Source organism: Oncorhynchus gorbuscha, linkage group LG08 (assembly GCF_021184085.1).
Source record: "Oncorhynchus gorbuscha isolate QuinsamMale2020 ecotype Even-year linkage group LG08, OgorEven_v1.0, whole genome shotgun sequence".
Lineage (NCBI taxonomy): Eukaryota > Metazoa > Chordata > Actinopteri > Salmoniformes > Salmonidae > Oncorhynchus > Oncorhynchus gorbuscha.
Window position 1 is genome coordinate 37,898,453 of NC_060180.1, and position 20,250 is coordinate 37,918,702.

The 20,250-nt window shown below is 42.3% G+C and overlaps 1 protein-coding gene across 2 annotated transcripts; it reads left to right on the forward strand.

Moving 5' to 3' along the window:
* Positions 1 to 359: 359 nt before the first annotated feature.
* LOC124041605 (E3 ubiquitin-protein ligase znrf1-like) lies at positions 360 to 19,915 on the forward strand. Of its 2 annotated transcripts, none has more exons than XM_046359372.1 (5): positions 360 to 1,086; positions 4,410 to 4,505; positions 5,067 to 5,172; positions 15,262 to 15,361; positions 19,648 to 19,915. In XM_046359372.1, the coding sequence occupies exons 1-4, from the start codon at positions 573 to 575 to the stop codon at positions 15,317 to 15,319; spliced, it is 774 nt and encodes a 257-aa protein (XP_046215328.1). In that variant the 5' UTR covers positions 360 to 572; the 3' UTR covers positions 15,320 to 15,361; positions 19,648 to 19,915. The 2 variants fall into 2 exon arrangements, with proteins under 2 accessions (XP_046215328.1, XP_046215327.1); XM_046359371.1 differs by lacking the exon at positions 19,648 to 19,915 and adding an exon at positions 15,521 to 17,164.
* The last annotated feature ends 335 nt before the right edge of the window (positions 19,916 to 20,250 follow it).

A 20,250-nucleotide genomic window follows, 5' to 3' on the forward strand; every position in this document is an offset into this window, starting at 1 on the left:
AAGTTGGAAAAAAAATAGATTGACATCACTGATGTTCCCCTTTGGGATTAAAATACATCTGAGGAGCTATTGGAGTATTGGCTCATGCAGTGCCACACTCTCAGGCCCCAGAGCCTGAGCAGGGGATTTAAAGTTTTGAATTGTCTGAAGGAGTGGGAATATATATTATTTATTTTTGTAAATTATTTTGAAGTTTGTGTGGATTAATTACAAGGTTCTCTTTCCCATAATGGAATGTACTTTTCTTTTGTGAATTTCTTCACAACCATCCAGTTGGTGGCGACGATACACCTTTTTTTGCGCGTAGTTCGCAATTAAACCCAAAGAAGAAGAAGAAGATGAAACTGAATTCACTTCCGCTGGTAACCAAAAGCAGTCAGACGTGAGGGATGTCAAAGAAAATTAAATGTGGAGAGAAGAGACGATTCAGAAACAGGAAAGGAACCGTTTGACAATACTCTATTTATAGAACGAAGATAGTTTAAGAGATCGTGGTAAGAATTTAAATAGACATTTCGAAAATATCACATTTTTAGCTAAATCTCCTGTTTTGTGGGTAAAAAACGAAAGAGATGGGGACAAGAGCTAGTCGTTTACAAGAGGACCCAGTGTCTTCGGCTTTCGTCAAAGATGGCATAAAGCGGGATTCCTATCGACGACCCCGCTGCAATAGGCCCGCCAGTCTTAAAATAGACTTTTCGGGGAGTTTTGACGATTCGGAGACTAACCCTAGCCGATCGGAGGAGGGCAGCGATTCGGACATAGGGCAACAGGCGAGTGCCGTTGGAAGCCCCGCCGACCACAACAGCCACCCATCCATCAGCCAGTCATCACCAGCGGAAGACAACAGCGAATGCAAGCGCGAGGAAGACGGTAATAGCAGTCCCGAGGGTGCTGTCAACGGGGAACATCTGCCTGGAGAGGAGACAGGCCGCGTGTCTCACCGCACTTTCTCTGAACGTTTACCCGGCAATCGACACTCTAACTGGCGCAACGTCAGCGCAAGATCCGCACGAATGAGAGGCATCAATCAACGCCCGGCGTCGGAGGCTTGGATTGGCCTCTACCGTGTCAACAACCGACATGGTGACAACCCTTTTTGTGTTTTTTATGTATTGCTTTATTAAGTTGCAGTTGCTATTCACTTTTGGCAGATTTAAATCCTGTACACGGCATCATTTAGGCAGTCAGTCAGTGTGAACAAAAACACAAATGTACCCTAGGTAGCAACGTTAATTGGCTTGGGCGCAAACATCTGTTATAGCTAATATGTGAGACGTGACACAAATTGGTCAGACTTACTACTGAAACGGCATTCTTGGAGGGGTGATTTTTCTCTCATGCATACAGGCTACTTGACTTACAGCTGAACCCATTGTATTAAGTTGTGATAATCAGGCTGCTGCGTCGTTCCACCTCAAAAAGCACAAGAAAGGGAATTGACTCCCACCATCTCAGATTGTGCTGAAATGTTTTCTGTAGTTAGAGACAGAGGATGGGATGATTGGGATGCCCCTACGCAATGGAAGTTTACATTTTAAATGGTTATGGTAAGGGTTATGGTAAGGGTTATGCTTAAGTTTTGGGCAGGGGTTAATGTTAGTTTATGCTAGTGCCTTCCCAGTAAAAGTTTGCTAATAGTTTTTATTAGAAGTATGAATTTCAGCACCCTGCAGAAGGACCACTGTTGTACAGGACAAACATTTTCAGAATTGCCATTTTTACAAGAATCGACTGATGGTGACTCAATGTTTGACCAAGCAAAAACAGGTTGACATTTTTGCAAATGTAAACAAATATTAAAACAATAGTACATTTCCATAAGTATTCAGACCCTAACGCTATAAACTTGGCACACCTGTATTTGGGGAGTTTCTTGCATTCCTCTCTGCAGTTCCTCTCAAGTTCCTCTCAAGCTCTGTCAGGTTAGATGCACAGCTATTTTCAGGTCTCCAGCGGTGTTCGATTGGGTTCAAGTCCGGGCTCTGGCTGGGCCACTCAAGGGCATTCAGAGACTAGTTCTGAAGCCACTCCTGCGTTTGTCTTGGCTGTTTGCTTAGGGTCGTTGTCCTGTTGGAAGGTGAACATTCGCCCCTATTTAATAATAATAATATATGCCATTTAGCAGACGCTTTTATCCAAAGCGACTTACAGTCATGTGTGCATACATTCTACGTATGGGTGGTCCCGGGGATCGAACCCACTACCCTGGCGTTACAAGCGCCATGCTCTACCAACTGAGCTACAGAAGGACCACTGAGGTCCTGAGCGCACTGGAGTAGGTTCCCATCAAGAATCTCTCTACTTTTCTCTGTTCATCTTTCCCTCGATCCTGACTAGTCTACCTCCCCCTGAAAAATATCCCCACAGCATGATGCTGCCACCACCATGCTTCACCGTAGGGAAGGTACCAGGTTTCCTCCAGACGTGACGCTTGGCATTCAGGCCAAAGAGTTCAATCTTGATTCATCAGACCAGAGAATCTTGTTTCTCATGGTCTGTTAGTCCTTTAGCGACATTTTGGCAAACTCCAAGCGGGCTGTCATGTGCCTTTTACTGAGGAATGGCTTCCGTCTGGCCACTCTACCATAAATTGGTGGAGTGCTGCAGAAATGGTTGTCCTTCTGGGAGGTTCTCCCATCTCCACAGAGGAACTCTGGAGCTCTGTCAGAGTGATCATCTGGTTCATGGTCACCTCCCTGATCAAGGCCCTTCTCCCCGATTTCTCAGTTTGGCCAGGCGGCCAGCTCTAGGAGTCTTGTTGATTCTAAACTTCTACCATTTAAGAATGATGGGGGCCACTTCTTGGAGACCTTCAATGCTGCAGACATTTTTTGGTACCCTTCCCTAGATCTGGGACTCAATCCTGTCTCGGAACTCTACGGACAATTCCTTCGACCTCATGGCTTGGTCTTTGCTCTGACATGCACTGTCAACTGTGGGACCTTATATAGATAGGTGTTTCTTTCCAAATCATGTCCAATGACTTGAATTTACCACAGATGGACTCCAATCAAGTGGTACAAACATTTTCAAGGATGATCAATGGAAACAGGATGCACCTGAGCTCAATGTCGAGTCTCATAGCAAATGGCCTGAATACTTATGTAAATAAGGTATATCAGTTTTTTATTTTTTAAGACATTTACAAACATTTCTAAACTTTTTTTGCTTTGTCATTATGGGGTATTGTGTAGATTGTTGAGGGGAAAAAACGATTTAATCAATTTTAGAACAAGGCTGTAACGTAACAATGTGGAAAGAGTCAAGTGGTCTGAATACTTTCCAATTGCGCTGTATGAGATCACCACATTACATTTTGCTCTTAAACACTGAGGCTTGGTGATTATCAAGGGGGAGATTGTTGGAAAGATTTTTCAAATAACCTCCAGTGAGGAACTAAAGTATTAATAGCTTTATATTGTTGTTCGCAATGGATGTAAAAAATAAAATAAAAAATACTTTGACTTTCCTACATTGCTGTGCAGCAGGCCAGGTATTTCTAGATGTGCTCAGGCGCCCACGCTCCCTCAACATTAACAGGACAGAGAAACTAGACACATGCTCATTGGTCACATGGACCACTCCAAACAAAAGACAATGAAAAAAATGGACAACTCGTCAATTATGGTTATGAAATTAACCAAAACTAGTTTCAGATTGTGTAGCAGGTTGTGAACTCTACAAACAACATTTCCACTCTGAGAATGAGATCGGTAAATGACTGTAATTTATACATGCAGGAACAGAAATTGATGTAACCAAATTACAGGGATTAACTGCGCATGTACTACTGGTGGCATGTAATGGGGAATTTATCAAAATTAAAAAAAGCTTTCCTTATAGTCATAGGCCTACGAAACAATCCACAGCTATTTTTTTTAAAGAAGCTTTCACATATGGCCAGGTCCTGACTGACAAGGAAGAATCTCAGTGTAGGCCTACATTATTAATCAGACAGATGGACAGAAGTGGTTGTATGTCAGTGAGACCCCTACCCAAACCAAGCTTTGGATTTATTTTCCCACGCGCCATTAATCCAGCCCCCAAGCAAGTCTAGGAAATGGGTCAAAGTAATCACATGGGCACAGCTGACAGCAGGGCCAGGGAGGGAGGGGATATGGAATCCAACTGGGCACACTCTTTCCCCTTGTCGTCCCACCCCTGGGGCTGAACTCCTAGTTATGCATGTTGTTCTGGTGGAATGATGATGACTGGAAAACGAATCATGAGTTGAGTTGACCTGACTTCACCATTGTCAGGATGATACTCGGATCACACAAATGTCAACATCTACTAAAGACCCATGGCATGCATGATGGACAAGTTGATTTGATCTTCTCCCCTCCTTTGTTTGTCTAATGTTTCGTTGTTAATCATGTGCATGTTCTTTGCCATCTCATCCACAGATATCCGCTGTCCGTTCTGCTCCAAGTCTTTCTCGGGGGGCAAGATTGAGAATCACCTGTTGAGCTGCCTCACATCTCCGTCTCTCCCTTACAACAGTGGGTATGAGTGCACCAAAAAAAACTCAGAGCAGAGGCCTGTTTCATTTGTTACAAACAAAAGAGGCTCTTTACATTCACCCAGAGAAAGGGTTGACATTGGATGGTAAAACAGTGGCGTTATAGTGGTGGCAGGTAGCCTAGCGGTTAGAGCGTTGAGCCAGTAACCGTAATGTTGCTAGTTCAAATCTCCGAGCCGACAAAGGTGAAAAATCTGTCTGTGCTCTTGAGCAAGGCACTTAAATCATATTTGCTCCAGGGTTACCTTTGAATGGCAGACCCTGGCCGTGACCCTGTTCTCAGAGGGATATGGAAAAAACACATTTCCAAATCACACACATTAATACACACTTGTACATGTTTGAAATAGGATGAATGTAAGCACCCACCAAATAATAATATTTACAGTCTATTACACAAACAGTAGCATATATGAAAGTTCAGGCATAATGTGTGTTGAAAGTATGTATGTTAAAAGCCCCTTCCCTGCCCCCCTGGGTTTGTGAGGATACTTTAACGTCTAACTGTCATGTTTGTGATGTGTGTGTGTTGTGTTCTCAGCGGACGTGCTCAGTAAGGACAGCGGTGAGTGTTCCATCTGTCTGGAGGAGCTGCAGCAAGGAGAGACCATTGCCCGGCTGGCCTGCCTATGTGTCTACCACAAGGGGTAATGGCACTAGGCCTTTTCACACGCGTTGTTTTTAACCTCGACCTCTGGCTATCTTAGCCCCAGGCTATGGCTGACCCTGGGCTAGCTTATCCTGTGTTCACCAAGCCTTTGTTAACATGGGCTAAGCTCGAGCTCAGGGCTAAGGACTCACACTTCTCAAAACCCTGGGCCAGTGGTTCCTAAACTTACATTTTTTTTTAAGGAGCTCAGTCAGGCTTACTCTTGAAAGTTGTAATATTACAATGCACGAGGTGCAATTTTCAAATCGTCACTTTCCCTCTCGTAATTGCAGACCTAAAAAAGAGCTATTCGTAACTTGGCAGAAATGTCTAGATCAACTAGCCCATTTCAGCTAATGTTATTTAGCTAGTTTTTTTTTTAGCCCATTGATTTTGTTGTGTTTGAGTCACTCAGATATCACATGAACACACAAGACATGGCAAAAAGTTGTCGAATAGCAGGAAATAAGCGCGTAAACCTGCAAAATGTTCTCTTCGCCAACAAGAAGGGTGTGAACAGTTTGTCATGGACAGTGCTTGTGCCAATCTCAGCCACGTGACCAATGATATAAAGCAATAAGGCCCTTGTTAACACATCCCCTCCAGTTGTGCTCACTTCACCAGTTCATGACATGCCCGGCCCAGCATGCATTTAGGCTCCCCGTCTTTTGCTATAGCCATATTAAGGCCTAATGTATTTATTTAAATTGACCGATTTCCTTCTCAGTAGTTCCCAAACTTTTTATAGTCCTGTACCCCTTCAAACATTCAACCTCCAGCTGCGTACCCTTCCCTCTATCACCAGGGTCAGTCAGCGCACTCTGAAATGTTGTTTTTTGCCATCATTGTAAGCCTGCCACATACAATACTTTTTTTTGTCACAACCAGGCTCGTGGGAAGTGACAGCTCTTATTAATAATCAATAATTGTGCTCTTTATTTAACCATTCTACACATAAAACCTTATTTGTTAATTGAAAATTGTGAATAATTCACCACGGGTTAATGAGAAGGGTGTGCTTGAAAGGATTCACATAACTCTGCAATGTTGGGTTGTATTGGAGAGAGTCTGTCTTAAATCATTTTCCACACACAGTTTGTGCCTGTATTTAGTTTTCATGCTAGTGAGGGCCGAAAACCCACTCTCACATAGGTACGTGGTTGCAAAGGGCATCAGTGTCTTAACAGCGTGATTTGCTAAGGCAAATTTGCCAAATTTATTTATTTTCGATCATGATCTGAAATGTATTTTAATATTCGGCAAAGATATACTGTTGAAATAGACAAAGCTCTGAGCGCAGCCCAATCCAGAAATCTGGCAGTGGCATCTGATTTAAATGACATTTTCACAGAACCGCTTGTTGCAATTTCGATAAGTCTCTTGTTCAGATATCTGTACGTGGACTGGAGGCAGGGCATGAAAGGGATAACTAATCCAGTTGTTGTCATCCATTTCGGGAAAGTACCCGTGTAATTGCTCACACAACTCACTCGGGTTCTTCGCTATATCACATTTGACATTTTTTTTAAACTTTTATTTAACTAGGAAAGTCATTTCAGAAAAAAATCTTATTTGCAACGATGGCCTACCGGGAAACAGTGGGTTAACTGCCTTGTTCAGGGGCAGAACGACAGATTTTTACCATGTCAGCTTGGGGATTCGATGGTTTGCCATTGTCTGTAAGCTTGAGTTCATTTGCACACAAAAAATCATACAATGATGGAAAGATCTGTATATTGTACTTGATAATGCAGACAGCTCCAACTTCTTAATCATAGCCTCAATTTTGTCCCGCACATTGAATATAGTTGCGGAGAGTCCCTGTAATCCTAGATTCAGATCATTCAGCCGAGGAGAAAAAAAAACTTGCCCCTAAGAACACTTCATGATGGCAGAAGTGAGTGCTACGGGGCAATAGTGATTTTGTTCAGTTACCTTCGCTTTCTTGGGTGCAGGAACAAAGCTGGCCATTTTGAAGCAAGTGGGGACAGCAGACTGGGATAGGACGATATTGAATATGTCCGTAAATACTCCAGCCAGCTGGTCTGCACATGCTCTGAGGACGTGGCTAGGAATGCATTCTGGGCCAGCAGCCTTGCGATGGTTAACATGCTTAAATGTCTTACTCGTGTTGGCCAGGGAGAACGAGAGCTCAGTCCTTGGGAAGTGGCCCGTGTTTGCGGCACGGCGTTATCCTCAAAGCGGTCGCAGAACATGTTTAGCTGTCCAGGAGCAAGACGTCGGTATCAGCGACGTGGCTGGTTTTCCCTTTATAATCCGTGATTGTCTGGAGTCCCTGCCACATACATCTCATGTCTGAGCCGCTGAATTGTGACTCCATTTTGTTTCTGTACTGACGTTTTGCCTTTTTGAATGCCTTACTTGGACTGTTTCTATTCAACCATATTCCCAGTCACCTTGCTGTGGTTAAATGCAGTGGTTCGATATTTTAGATTTATCCACGTTTTTGCGTTTGGATAGGTTTTAATCATCACAGTGCGAACAGCATCCCCTATACACTTCCTGATGACCTCAGTCACCGTGTCAATGTTATTCTCAGAGGTAACCCGGAACATACCCCAGTCCGCGTAATCAAAACAATATTGAAGCATGGATTCTGATTGGTCAGACCAGCGTTGAGTAGACCTTTGCATGGTACTTCCTGTTTGCGTTTCTGCCTATAGGAAGGGGGTGCAGAATGGAGTTGTGATCTGATTTGCCAAAGGGAGGGTGGGGGAGGGCCTTGTAGCCATTCCGAAAGGGAGTGTAACAATGGTTGAGTTTTTGAAGCTTGAGTACTGCAGGCAATGTGTTAACTACCCAGCTACAATAAATGCTGCCTCGGGATATGCGGTGTAGTTCCCTGAGAGCCTTCGCGGTATCGGCTTGGGGGGGAATATATACGGCTGTGACGATGACCGAAGAGAATTCTCTTGGGCGGTAATGCGGTTGACATTTGATTGAGGTATTCTAGGTTGGGTGAACAAACGTGCACATGCTAGCAGAAAGGAACGAGGTGGGTAGCTGGAAAAGTATGTCCTTTTAGCAAAATAAACAAACCAGAAATCTGATCTTTTAAAAGTTTAGTTCATTTTCGTTCTATTATCTATACAATGGTCTATCATTGATTTTGGCCCAATAGGCCGGACATTAGTGTTGCACGGTATATCTGTACGATGGTAATATCATCGTACCAAAACCTCATGATAGTTATGATACCAACATTTTTAGAGTACCGTTTTCATATGATATCAACGACTTTTTCACCCCTACCAATCTAAAGATTCTGCTTGTGCCTGTTATGAAATGTTTATGAAGTCAGTTTTGTTTATACATTTAAGCACCAGTCACTTGTCTCTTGTATGTGCAGGTCCAATAATATCCACTATACTTTCATGCGAGCCATATCCCGCAGACCCTATCAGCCCTCACTCACCTGCTTCTCACCTTCTCTTCACTCGTGTCTATTCCATCTGTTTTTTTTTCAAATCAAAGTTTGACGTGATGGCGAGCGGGATGCAGACCCAGACCCTGATGAGTGTTCTGTCAGAGTTGTACATTTGTTACATTCGAGCAGAGAGCAATGTTGATGCATTGTTTCATCGCCTGTTATAGTTAGAGCACAGACCAGTCTGAGTAGACTTTGCAAATTCACTGTTATGCAGCCTCCTGGTAACGTGACAGTAGGTTTAGGATAATTAGATTGGCACAGGAAGAAAGGAGAAGGGTCTACTGCAGAGAAAAGGAACCACAGCAGAGCAAGGGTTTATTGTGCTGTCCGTGCTGAAGCTGCAACATTTCAGCCATTTCGTTTTTTTACTTGTTTCTGACTGAGAAGTTTGGTTACCAAAATCCCTAATTTGGAGAAACACTCCCTCAACCCTTGCTCTCTTTACGTGAAACATGTAAGCATTGCATGCATGTGACCAATAGGGCCTGACCTATAGCCCATCATAATTACAACAATGCATTTGTTATAGCAAACTCTAAACACAGTAACACATGACAGCAAAATGTATGTGGAGGAAGTGAAAGAGAAACTCGGAAACAGGCAAATGTTTACTGGTGGCTCAGGAGGGAAAGAGGAAGTCAGGTCTGTGGAAAACATTTGGCATTTGAAAAAGGAAGGTATAGGAGCAAGGGTTGCGTGAGTATTGTGTGTATTTTTTCAGACCATTTGAAACCGTGTAAACAACACAAAATAAATAAGTGTACCGAGGAGTCTTTTCTAACGGGGACAAAAGATCTATAAAGCCTTTATTACAGCAGACCTAAAAACAATTGCATGCGTTCGTGCATTGCAGTTTGTATCATTTAGGCTAATTATTTATAGCGCCCTTTGGTTAATTTTAAAACTAAAATGCTTGATTTGCATTTCAAAGCATATGCTGTGTGATGGCATGGACGAATGAATGAATGATTGATTGATACAGTAGCCTGTATATTGAAATGTAGGTTTAAGTAAGTTGTGATTTTAAGATCAAACAGTACCCTCTCTTAGGCCTGCAGCTCGATGGTGGTTATACAAGGCTACTATACAAAGCCTACCAATGATAACGACTACTTATTACTATAATGGTAATTATAATAATTGTAATAATAACAATAAGGAGATCAAGAAAAAGGAGGGTATAGGAGCGAGTGCTGCGTGCATATGTGTAACAAACAGGTGCTGTTAGATCACAATATTATTGTTCTGCCTGTTTGGAACAGTGTAAACAATACATTTATAAGTAATACCAGTCTGTTCTAACAAAATAAATGATAAAGCAACCGAATCTGTGAAATTGCTTTTTCCAAAATTTTGCTGTTGTAACTAGGCAAGTCAGTTAAGAACCAATCCTTATTTGCAATGACTGCCTACCAAGCATGAGGCTTGGTGCTCACAGAATCAGTAGGGTATTAAACAAACAGGCAACAGAAGCAATATCTGTCTTAGTTCTGTAGATGTATATGGAGGATTTATAAAGTCAAGCACATTTAGCAGTTAGGCTATTGATTATAAGCCTAATTAAGTTGGGGTTTCCTGTCTCCTCAATATTCAATTAAGCTAAGGCCAGGGCTTTTTCCTCGTCTCCGCTGCTGCCTCCATCGCATTGTTCTCAATCCCAATATGCTGGTTAATTTAGCTATTTTGCACATAGCAACATAGGGGAAGGCGCCAATTCTACTGCGCACTGAATATTGTTTCAGAACCACAAACCACTAACTTATCCAATGCGGGAGAAAGCGCATTTGTTATAAAATATTAGATTTTATAGTGTTGCACCGTTATTTTTCCATAATATAACCATATACAATTTCAGTATCACATGTCTTAGTGATGGAATGTGCCATCCCCGTGGCCTCCGCAATGGATTAGTCCACTGAGACAGGCGCGAATCAGACAGTCTTGTGAACCATAGTATACATGTACTTGTCAAAATTGCGTGCAGAACGAATCACAAGCATATGCAAAGTAAGTGAAAGTGCAGCTTTTGTGATTGGACAGTGAAGATTCTATGCATTGTTCTTGACCCTGTTTCACGCTGGCTATTTTGGCACCATCTTGATAAGCTTACTCCAGTGTATATTTGACCTTGTGTTTTTTGTCCTGCTGAAATGTGAATTTGTTCGTTGGAAAGCAGACTGAACCAGGTTTTCCTCTAGGATTTTGCCTGTGCTTAGCTCTATTCCGTTTCTTATTATCCTAAAAAAAAAGCTCCCTAGTCCTTGCCGATGACGAGCATACTCATAACATGATGCAGCCACTACTATGCTTGAAAATATGAAGTGGTACTCTGTGACGTGTTGGATTTGTCCCAAACATAACGCTTTGTATTCAGGACAAAAGGTACATTTCTTTGCCACCTTTTTTGCAGTATTACTTTAGTGCCTTATTAGAAACAGGATGCATGTTTTGTAATTGTTTGAATCTGTACACTTAGGTTAGTATTGTTGATCCATTATCAGCTTTCTCCTATCACAGCCATTAAACTCTGTAATTGTTTTATAGTCACCATTGGCCTCATGGTGAAATCCCCTGAGTGGTTTCCTTCCTCTCCAGCAACTGAGTTAGGAAGGACGCCTGTATCTTTGTAGTGACTGGGTGTATTGATACACCATCCAAAGTGTAAATAATAACTTCACCATGCTCAAAGGGGTATTCAACATTTGTTTTTTTTGTGCCATTTACCAATAGTGTGGTCTTTGTGATTGAACATGTTTGAAATTCACTGCTTGAGTGAGGGACCTTACAATTATAATAATAATAATAATATATGCCATTTAGCAGACGCTTTTATCCAAAGCGACTTACATCTGTATGTTTGGGGTACAGAGATGAAGTAGTCATTCAAAAATCATGTTAAACACTATTATTGCACAGAGTGAGTCTATGCGACTTGTTAAGCAAATGTTTACTCCTGAACGTATTTAGGCTCACCATAACAAAGGGGTTGAATACTTATTGACTGAAGACATTTCAGCTTTTCATTTTTAAATAATTTGAAAACATTTCTAAAAACATAATTCCACTTTGACATTATGGGTTATTGTGTATAGGCCAGTGACACAAAATCTCAAAATGTGGAAAAAGTCAAGGAGTGGTGAATAGTTTCTGAAAGCACTGTACATGTGGCCCAGGAGACAAAGGGGGAACCAAGCACAGATCTGTGCAAAGAGTTGTGATGCAATCATGAGTTGCATTCTTTGGAACTCTCATTTAGTAATATGCCTTCCGTGTGAAATTACATGGTTATTTTGTCACTGCTTACTGCGAAAAGAAATCATGTAATGTTTTTCTCCCACAAGTCATCTTTGATATCACTAAAAGCTCCATTGAATAATTTAAGAATTGAGAACGTTGTTCATTGACTACTGCTCAGCGTTCAACACCATAGTACCCTCCAAGCTCATCACTAAGCTCAGGACCCTGGGACTGAACACCTCCCTCTGCAACTGGATCCTGGACTTCCTGGCGCGCTGCCCCCCAGGTGATAGGTAGGGGGTAGGCAACAACACATCCGCCACGCTGACTCTCAATACGGGGGCCCCTCAGGGTGCATGCTTAGTCCCCTCCTGTACTCCCTGTTCACCCATGACTGCATGGCCACACACGACTCCAACACCCTCATTAAGTTTGTTGACGACAAGACTGTGGTAGGCCTGATCACCAACGATGATGAGACGGCCTATAGGGAAGAGGTCATGATCTGGCAGTGTGGTGCCAGGACAACAACCTTTTGTTGTCCAGAAAATGTTCTGAAGTGTCAAATTTTGGTTGTCCATCTTGTAGTATGAGCGGTGCCTCAACGTGATTGGACAAGGACTGCAGCTAATAGCCAAGGACCACTCAACATGTGAGACCAAAACAATGATGGCGAAGAAGAAAGCAACAACAACGCGCAGATTGTCACTAGTTGCCACAGTCAAAATGTTCTATATCGTAAAAATTCATAAAGACCTAAACCTTTTGCTTAACCTTAAATTATCAGTATAGTTAAGGTTAGGTTTAAAATCAGATTTTAAAGGAGAGATTGTAGAAATAAGCATGGTTTAGCCTTAATTATGACAGATTGGTGGAGCCGTGGAGAGAATGCAGCTGCCTTTTTCAATATGAAATGTTTTCACCTCCATTTCCCTCGAGAATATAGGTCCAGATTGTCCACGTCGGCCCAACCATTTGTGGGTCTATTTCTTCACTTCCGTATCTTAATTTTTTTAAACATTTTTTTTATTTTTCTGCACATAATAATTTGCACACTTTTATAAAGCAACTCCCTGTTTGCGTGTCGGCAGGATCAACTAGGGAATTATCGTGTACTGTGAGCACCCACGACCTGGGGTTGAGAATGGACAGAATTAAAGAATGGACAATTTTAAGATTTTAGAAGTTGTATAGTGTATGCCCAGCATAAGGAATTAAACATGGTCCACCCACACCAGCACAGTCGTGAAGAGGTTGAAAAGATTTGTCAATGGCCCTCAGATCATCAAAAGGTTATACAGCTGCACAGTTAAAAGCATCTTGACTGACTGCATCTCTGCAACTGCTTGGCATCTGACCACAAAGCGCTAGAGGGTAGTACTTACGGCAGTGTACATCACTGGGGCTGAGCTCCCTGCAATCCAGTCTATACCAGGCGGTGTCAGAGGAAGATCCTAAAATGTATCAAAGACTCCAACCATCCAAGTCATAGACAGTTTTCTCTGCCACGGCATGGAAAGTGGTACCGATGCACCAAGTCAGGAACCAACAGGACCCTGAACAGCTTCTACCCCCCCAAGCCATAAGTCTGCTAAATAGTTAGTCCGAGTAGCTATTTGGTTATCTGCATTGACCCCCTTTGCTCTAACTCTTAAATCTTCACATATGCTGCTGCTACTACTAATTATCTATCCTGTTTCCTGTCACTTTGCCCCTTCCTGTATGTATACTGAACTAAAATATAAATGCAACAATTAACAATTTTACTGAGTTACAGTTCATAGAAGGAAATTAGTCAATTGAAATAAATTCATTAGGACCTAATCTATGGATTTCACATGACTGCACAGGAGCGCATCCATGGATGGGCCAGGGAGGGTAAAGGCCCACCCACTTGGGAGCCAGGCCCACCCGCTGGGGAGCTAGGACATCATCAGCTGTCCTGCTGGCTGGTCTCAGATGATCCCGCAGGTGAAGAAGCGGGATGTGGAGGTCCTGGGCTGGCATGCTTACACGTGGTCTGCGGTTGTAAAGTTGGTTGGACGTACTGCCAAATTCTCTAAAATGACATTGTCGGCGGCTTATGGTAGAGAAAGGAACATTAAATTCTCTAGCAACAGCTCTGGTTGACGTTCCTGTAGTCAGCATGCCAATTGCACCTTCAACTTGAGACATTTGTGGCATTGTGTTGTGTGACAAATCTGCACATATGAGTGGCCATTTATTGTCCCCAGCACACAGTGTAATGATCATGCTGTTTAATCAGCCACTTGATATGCCACACCTGTCAGATGGATGGATATCTTGGCAAAGGAGAAATGCTCACTAATTATTGTAGAAAATATGAGAGAAATAACCTTTTTGTGCATATGGAACATTTTCTGCGATCTTTTATTTCAGCTCATGAAATATGGCACCAACACCTTACATGTTGCTTTAGTTTTTTATTCAGTATACAGTACCCCATGCATATACGGAGTATACAAAACATTAAGAACATGACAGACTGACCTGGTGAATCCAGGTGAAAACTATGATCCCTTATTGACGTCACTTGTAAATTCACTTCAATCAGTGTAGATGAAGGGAAGGAGACTGCTTAAAGAAGGATTTTTAAGCCTCGGGACAATTGAGATGTGGATTGTGTGTGTGTTTGTGCCATTCAGAGGGTGTATGGGAGGCAAAATATTTTTAGTGTCAAGAACTTCAACGCTGCTGGGTTTTTCACGCTCAACAGTTTCCCGTGTGTACATGGGCCAGCATCCCTGTGGAACACTTTATTCATGTTTTAGAGTCCATGTCAGACAACTTGAGGCTGTTCTGAGGGCAAAAAGGGGGAGGGGGGTGCAACTCAATATTAGGAAGGTGTTCCTAATGTTTGTTATTAATGTTTGGTATACTCAATGTATAGCCAAGGTATTATTTATTCCTCTTTTTATTTTTCTATTTTTCCTCTCTGCATTGTTGGAAATGGCCCATAATTAAGCGTTTCACATTTTTATTTGCTTTTTGATTTTGAAGAACACTTGCGGGAGCGTCAAGCAGTGAGCGGCTATAACCTTATTTTCTTTACCAGAATGACCGAACCTTATCGCAAGTCATTCACCTCTGTTTGACTAAGAGGTATTTTAAGGTGTGAACCTCCTTTTGAAAGAAATACAGTAACCACAACCAGTGTTTCTAATCTGGCTGTCTCACAGTGAGTCAGTCAGCTGCCTGCACCATGGTCCGGGTTAAGTCCCACCCTGGGACCGCAGATGGGATTGAATTATGGAACTTAAACTGCTGTAATACATGTGTTCTGCATGGTCCAGAATAAGTGATAATCAAAAGGGAAAACAGCCATTCCATTTCTGTATGTCTCATTACATGTCTTTGTCTCTCTCTTTCTCTGTCCAGCTGTATAGACTCCTGGTCCAAGGTGAAGCCATGCTGTCCCGAACACCCTTTTGATTGACTCATGGGTCACATGTCCTGCTCAGGGACACACCTGACTCGGGTACGTACGTGTTCATGACTCCATTTAGTTCCAACCCCATGATGTCACACTAGCCAACAGGGCAGAAGTTAGTGTGGACAAAATATTATGTGAAATAGGAAGAGTTACATTCCAAGTGTGAGGAAAGTATAAATATTTGATGTACTTTTTTCCCCACAGGAGACTGCAATGTTTCTATAATTGCAGCAAATATATTATGCCAATGAAAAATACCAGAGGCAAGCCTCCTAATTTTACTGAACCAGACACAGCCCCACAAGGATGTCAATGAAAAATACCAGAGGCAAGCCTCCTAATTTTACTGACCCAGACACAGCCCCACAAGGATGCGACCGCAGACCACTTTTTTTCTCTTCGACCTGGTTCAGTCCATTTGAGCTGGTTCAGTCCGTTTGATCTCAACTCAGACCACTATAACTACCGCTGGAATAGACAGCCACCTCTCCTCTGTGAACATAGCCCAAACGATAAACTGCTGCACTCCAGAAAAATGGTAAATCGATATATTATCATACAAGGTTGACAGTCCCGTGAAAGTCCTTTTTTAACTCGAGGAGGCGAGGAAAAATGTGTGTTTCTGTTGTCCCATGCATTCCTCTTCCCCTAATGTGGACTTTTCCATATGGGATAGGTCATTTTTGTCTTATGATGCAGCAAAACAATATTGGGCAGAGATTCGCGTTCCAGTGAATAAATGTTTCTGTCCATAAAAAAAAACAACTCAGCTCTGAAAATGTTAACTGTTCATGCTTAAATATTGCAATGCATTGTTTTTTTTTATAGCCCGATGTTGGAAAGCAGGTCTTTATTTTGTGGATGGGGTTGCTGTAGTAGTATTGATTGTAGGTGGTTTTCTATTGTCGCCATGATACATTTCAGGAGAGGGATGGTGGGTGTGAGTTGATTGTGGAGTTAAAAGCGGATGATGTTGGTTGGTGCTGAACCCACTGTGTTAGCGCCTTTTACCGCAACTACAGTAGGTTGTTGGCATTTCCTAGGCCATAGTACTGGTGTTATGCCCATACTGAGCACTTCTTACCCCAAGGCTGAGCACTTCTTAGATAAGGTGTGCTTGACTGAACCACAGTTGCTAATTTAGTAACAACAGTTGTGTGTGTGTGTGTGAGCGGTGTGGACAGTCAATGTCCTGGATGACAGCGCCCGACTCTGGACAGCAGAGGCGAACTGCAGACTTCTCACTGGCTGTGTAAATGAGAGGTGTGTGTGTGTGTTCTTAGTGCCCTTATACCCTCTGGGTGAGATTTGTTTTAACCCTAGCGTTGTTACATGTCATTTCAGCAAGCCATGACACCCAACATCTCAGATTGTTCAGAAATTGTTTCTGTAGTTAGTAACCGATAAGAGTTCCTGACACTGCTTGTCTGTCACAGAGAACTGATACTACAGTGCCTTCGGAAAGTATTCAGATCCCTTGACTTTTTCCACATTTTTGTTTCGTTACAGCCTTATTCTAAAATGGATTTTAAAAAATTAAATCCTCATAAATCTACACTCAATACCCTTTAATGAAATGGCGAAAACAGTATTATTATTTTTTTAAATTGCAAAAGAAAATGTGTCAACAGATAACTAACTTACATACGTATTCAGACCCTTTGCTATAAGACTGGAAATTGAGCTCAGGTGCAGCCTGTTTCCATTGATGTTTCTACTACTTAATTGAATTTAACACAGATGGATTCCAATCAATTGGACATGATTTGGAAAAGCACACACCTGTCTATATAAGGTTCCACAGTTGATCGTGCATGTCAGAGCAAAAACCAAGCCATGATGTCAAAGGAATTGTACGAAGAGTTCCAAGACAGGATTGTGTCGAGGCACAGATCTGGGGAAGGGTACCAAAGAATGTCTGCAGCATTCAAGGTCCCCAAGAACACAGTAGCCTCCATCATTCTTAAATGGAAGAAGTTTGCTATCACCAAGACTCTTCCTAGAGCTTGCTGCCTGGCCAAACTGAGCAATCAGGGAGAGGGCCTTGGTCAGGGAAGTGACCAAGAACCCGATGGTCACTCTGACAGAGCTCCAGAGTTTTTCTGTGGAGATGGGAGAACCTTCCAGAAGGTCAACCATCTCTGCAGCACTCCACCAATCAAGCCCTTATGGTAGAGTGGACAGATGTATGCATTTCTTTAGTAAAAGGTACATAACAGCCTGCTTGGAGTTTGCCAAAAGGCACCTAAAGACTCTCAGACCATGTGAAACAAGATTGAACTCTTTAACCTGAATGCCAAGCATCACATCTGGAGGAAACCTGGCACCATCCCTACGTTGAAGCATGGTGGTGGCAGGATCATGCTGTGGGAATGTTTTTCAGCGGCAGGGACTGGGAGACCAGTCAGGTTCAAGGCAAAAATGAACGGAACGAAGTACATCAGAGATCCTTGTTGAAAACCTGCTTCAGAGTGCTCAGTACCTCAGACTGGGGAGAAGGTTCACCTTCCAATATGACAATGACCCTAAGCACATAGCCAAGACAATACAGGAGTTGCTTCTGGACAAGTCTCTGAATATCCTTGAGTGGCCCAGCCAGAGCCGGGACTTGAACCCGATCAAACATCTCTGGAGAGATCTGAAAATAGCTGTGCAGCAATGCTTCCCATCCAACCTGACAGAGCTTGAGAGCATCTGCAGAGAAGAATGAGAGAAGCTTCCCAAATACAGGTGTGCCAAGCTTGTAGTGTCATACCCAAGAAGACTTGAGGCTGTAATCACTGCTAAAGGTGCTTCAACAAAGTATTGAGTAAATGGTCTGAACACTTGTGTAAGTGGAATATTTCCACAAAAAATGTTTGCTTTGTCATTATGGGGTATTGTGTGTAGATTGAGGGGAAACATTTTTCATACATTTTTGAATAAGGCTGTAACCTAACAAAATGCGGAGAAAGTCAAGGGGTCTGAATACTTTCCAAAGGCACTGTATATACTTGTTGGGTTGGGACTGGTGTGGGGGGTCAGTGCCTGGCTTTTGACCATTCCTTTGGATTCCTCATGTCTAACTCATTGTTTGAAGAAAGTGTGGCCCAATTCAGATGTTAGGTTCTATATTGAATAAATATTATATGAATCCTATATATTAAAATGCCCAATTTGGATGCAATCAGTTAGCTTTCAAAAATATGTTGCATAAATGCTAATCTTATGTTTCTAACAGAAATGATTTTAGAACAATCAATGATGGTTGATGTCTACCCTCTTTCCTCTGCTTTAGGAACAAAGTAGCACTATGGTCGTTCCACCTTAGGAACGAAGGTGGAACGACCATAGTGCTACTTTGTTCCTAAAGCAGTGTGATTAAAAACCATACTGCTACGATGACTTGGCCCTCGTCTCAGTGAGACCAACCCGTCCTGTCGTGCTGAAGACATGTGGTGGTGTCTCCCCCTGCCTCTCTCGCTCTGTCTGGGGTGTAGTCCGGAATATTGGACCAGGCCCTGTGCACTTGTCTGGCCATCTGGCTGTGTTCATGTCAATGTGAGGGATGATGTATTTTAGGGCATGATTACGCCATGAGGCATCTGCCTCGCCTATCCCATGATTCCCATTGCTGGAGGCAATGAACATCTGATGGGGGGGATTTGTTGTATTAAGCCACCACCCTTCCCCATAAGAGGATTTTTAGACATTGTATTATTACCATATGTGTTAAACAAGCTACCGTTGCCTGTGTTGGCTGCCTTTGCCTGGTGAGAGGTTTGTGTCTGTCCAGGCTCCTATGGTGTAGTCTAGTCTGGGGATCTGTGGTGACGCTACAGTGAGTTTATCAAAGCACAGGCGGACTGCTGTAGACCAGCATGAGGATCAATCCTGTTCAGCATTCCTATTGGATGATCTCCCTGAGTTGTTGCACCACATCCTGCACTCGCTGAGGTGCTACGACGTGTTGTGCCCTGCCAGCCCTGTGCATGTTACTCTTTCCACTTCAAAAAAGAAACTATTACGCCAAAATGATGTATGTCTGTGTAACTGAAACCGTGGGAAGGGATGTGTGTGAAAAAGAGGAATTGATCATAAGCCCTAAATGTACTTTTTTTGTGTGGTGAATATGATGAATAATTATGTTGTGTACTTTGAAGAGGAGGAGGAGGGGTTGTCAGTAAAAATCTGGACAATCTGAAGCCCCAAATGTTACATTACTATTCTCCCTTTTTACTGTGTGGTGCAATACCTCAATTTTTACAAATACAAAAGCATAACTATTCTCCAGGGATGATATTTTCTATGTGCATTCTTGGCGTTTAATCACAGGGTTCTGTTCCTCCTAGACGCGGAGCTTTGTGACGGTTATGCTGATATATTCAATGAGAATGTTTGTCACCACAGCGATATCTGCATCCCAAGATATGGACAATCTGCCTTCTCTTTGGTATAATAGAACAATTATGTTTATTTATTAAAGTGTAAATATGTATTGCAATTCAAACTGGCTTGGTCTTTGTCTGTTCATTTGACTGTTTCTAAGCTCCAGTCTTTTGTATGTCTCAAAATTGGTTTTATATGTATTTTTTACAATAAATATACTTTTGAGCCCTGTTTTGTCAATGTCCTTGTTTAGGTTACTGTTAACTTTTATGGCATTTTTGTTAAAGGTCTTTGCCAAATAGGCAGTGCTGACTGCTGTGACAGATTCAGTTATCTACTGTAAATGACTAGCATACATGGAAAACTAGCATATCTTAAAAATAAAAATAAATTCAACCATGTGAAATGTTATATTCCTTCCTGCATTAGTTGGATTAAAAAAAAATATGGTACTGGTTACTCAATCCTTTAGATCTCTTCTGGTGATAAATACAACTTTTATTGGTGAGAAGCGATATCAAGTATAAAACACAATGGATAAAACGATGTTTTGAGCTAAATGCTTT

Coding starts and splice junctions, on each gene's coding strand:
- LOC124041605 (XM_046359372.1), top strand. CDS start 573: ATGGGGACAAGAGCTAGTCGTTTACAAGAGGACCCAGTGTCTTCGGCT. Junction 1,087..4,409: donor CCGTGTCAACAACCGACATG/GTGACAACCCTT, acceptor TCTCATCCACAG/ATATCCGCTGTCCGTTCTGC. Junction 5,173..15,261: donor CTATGTGTCTACCACAAGGG/GTAATGGCACTA, acceptor TTCTCTGTCCAG/CTGTATAGACTCCTGGTCCA.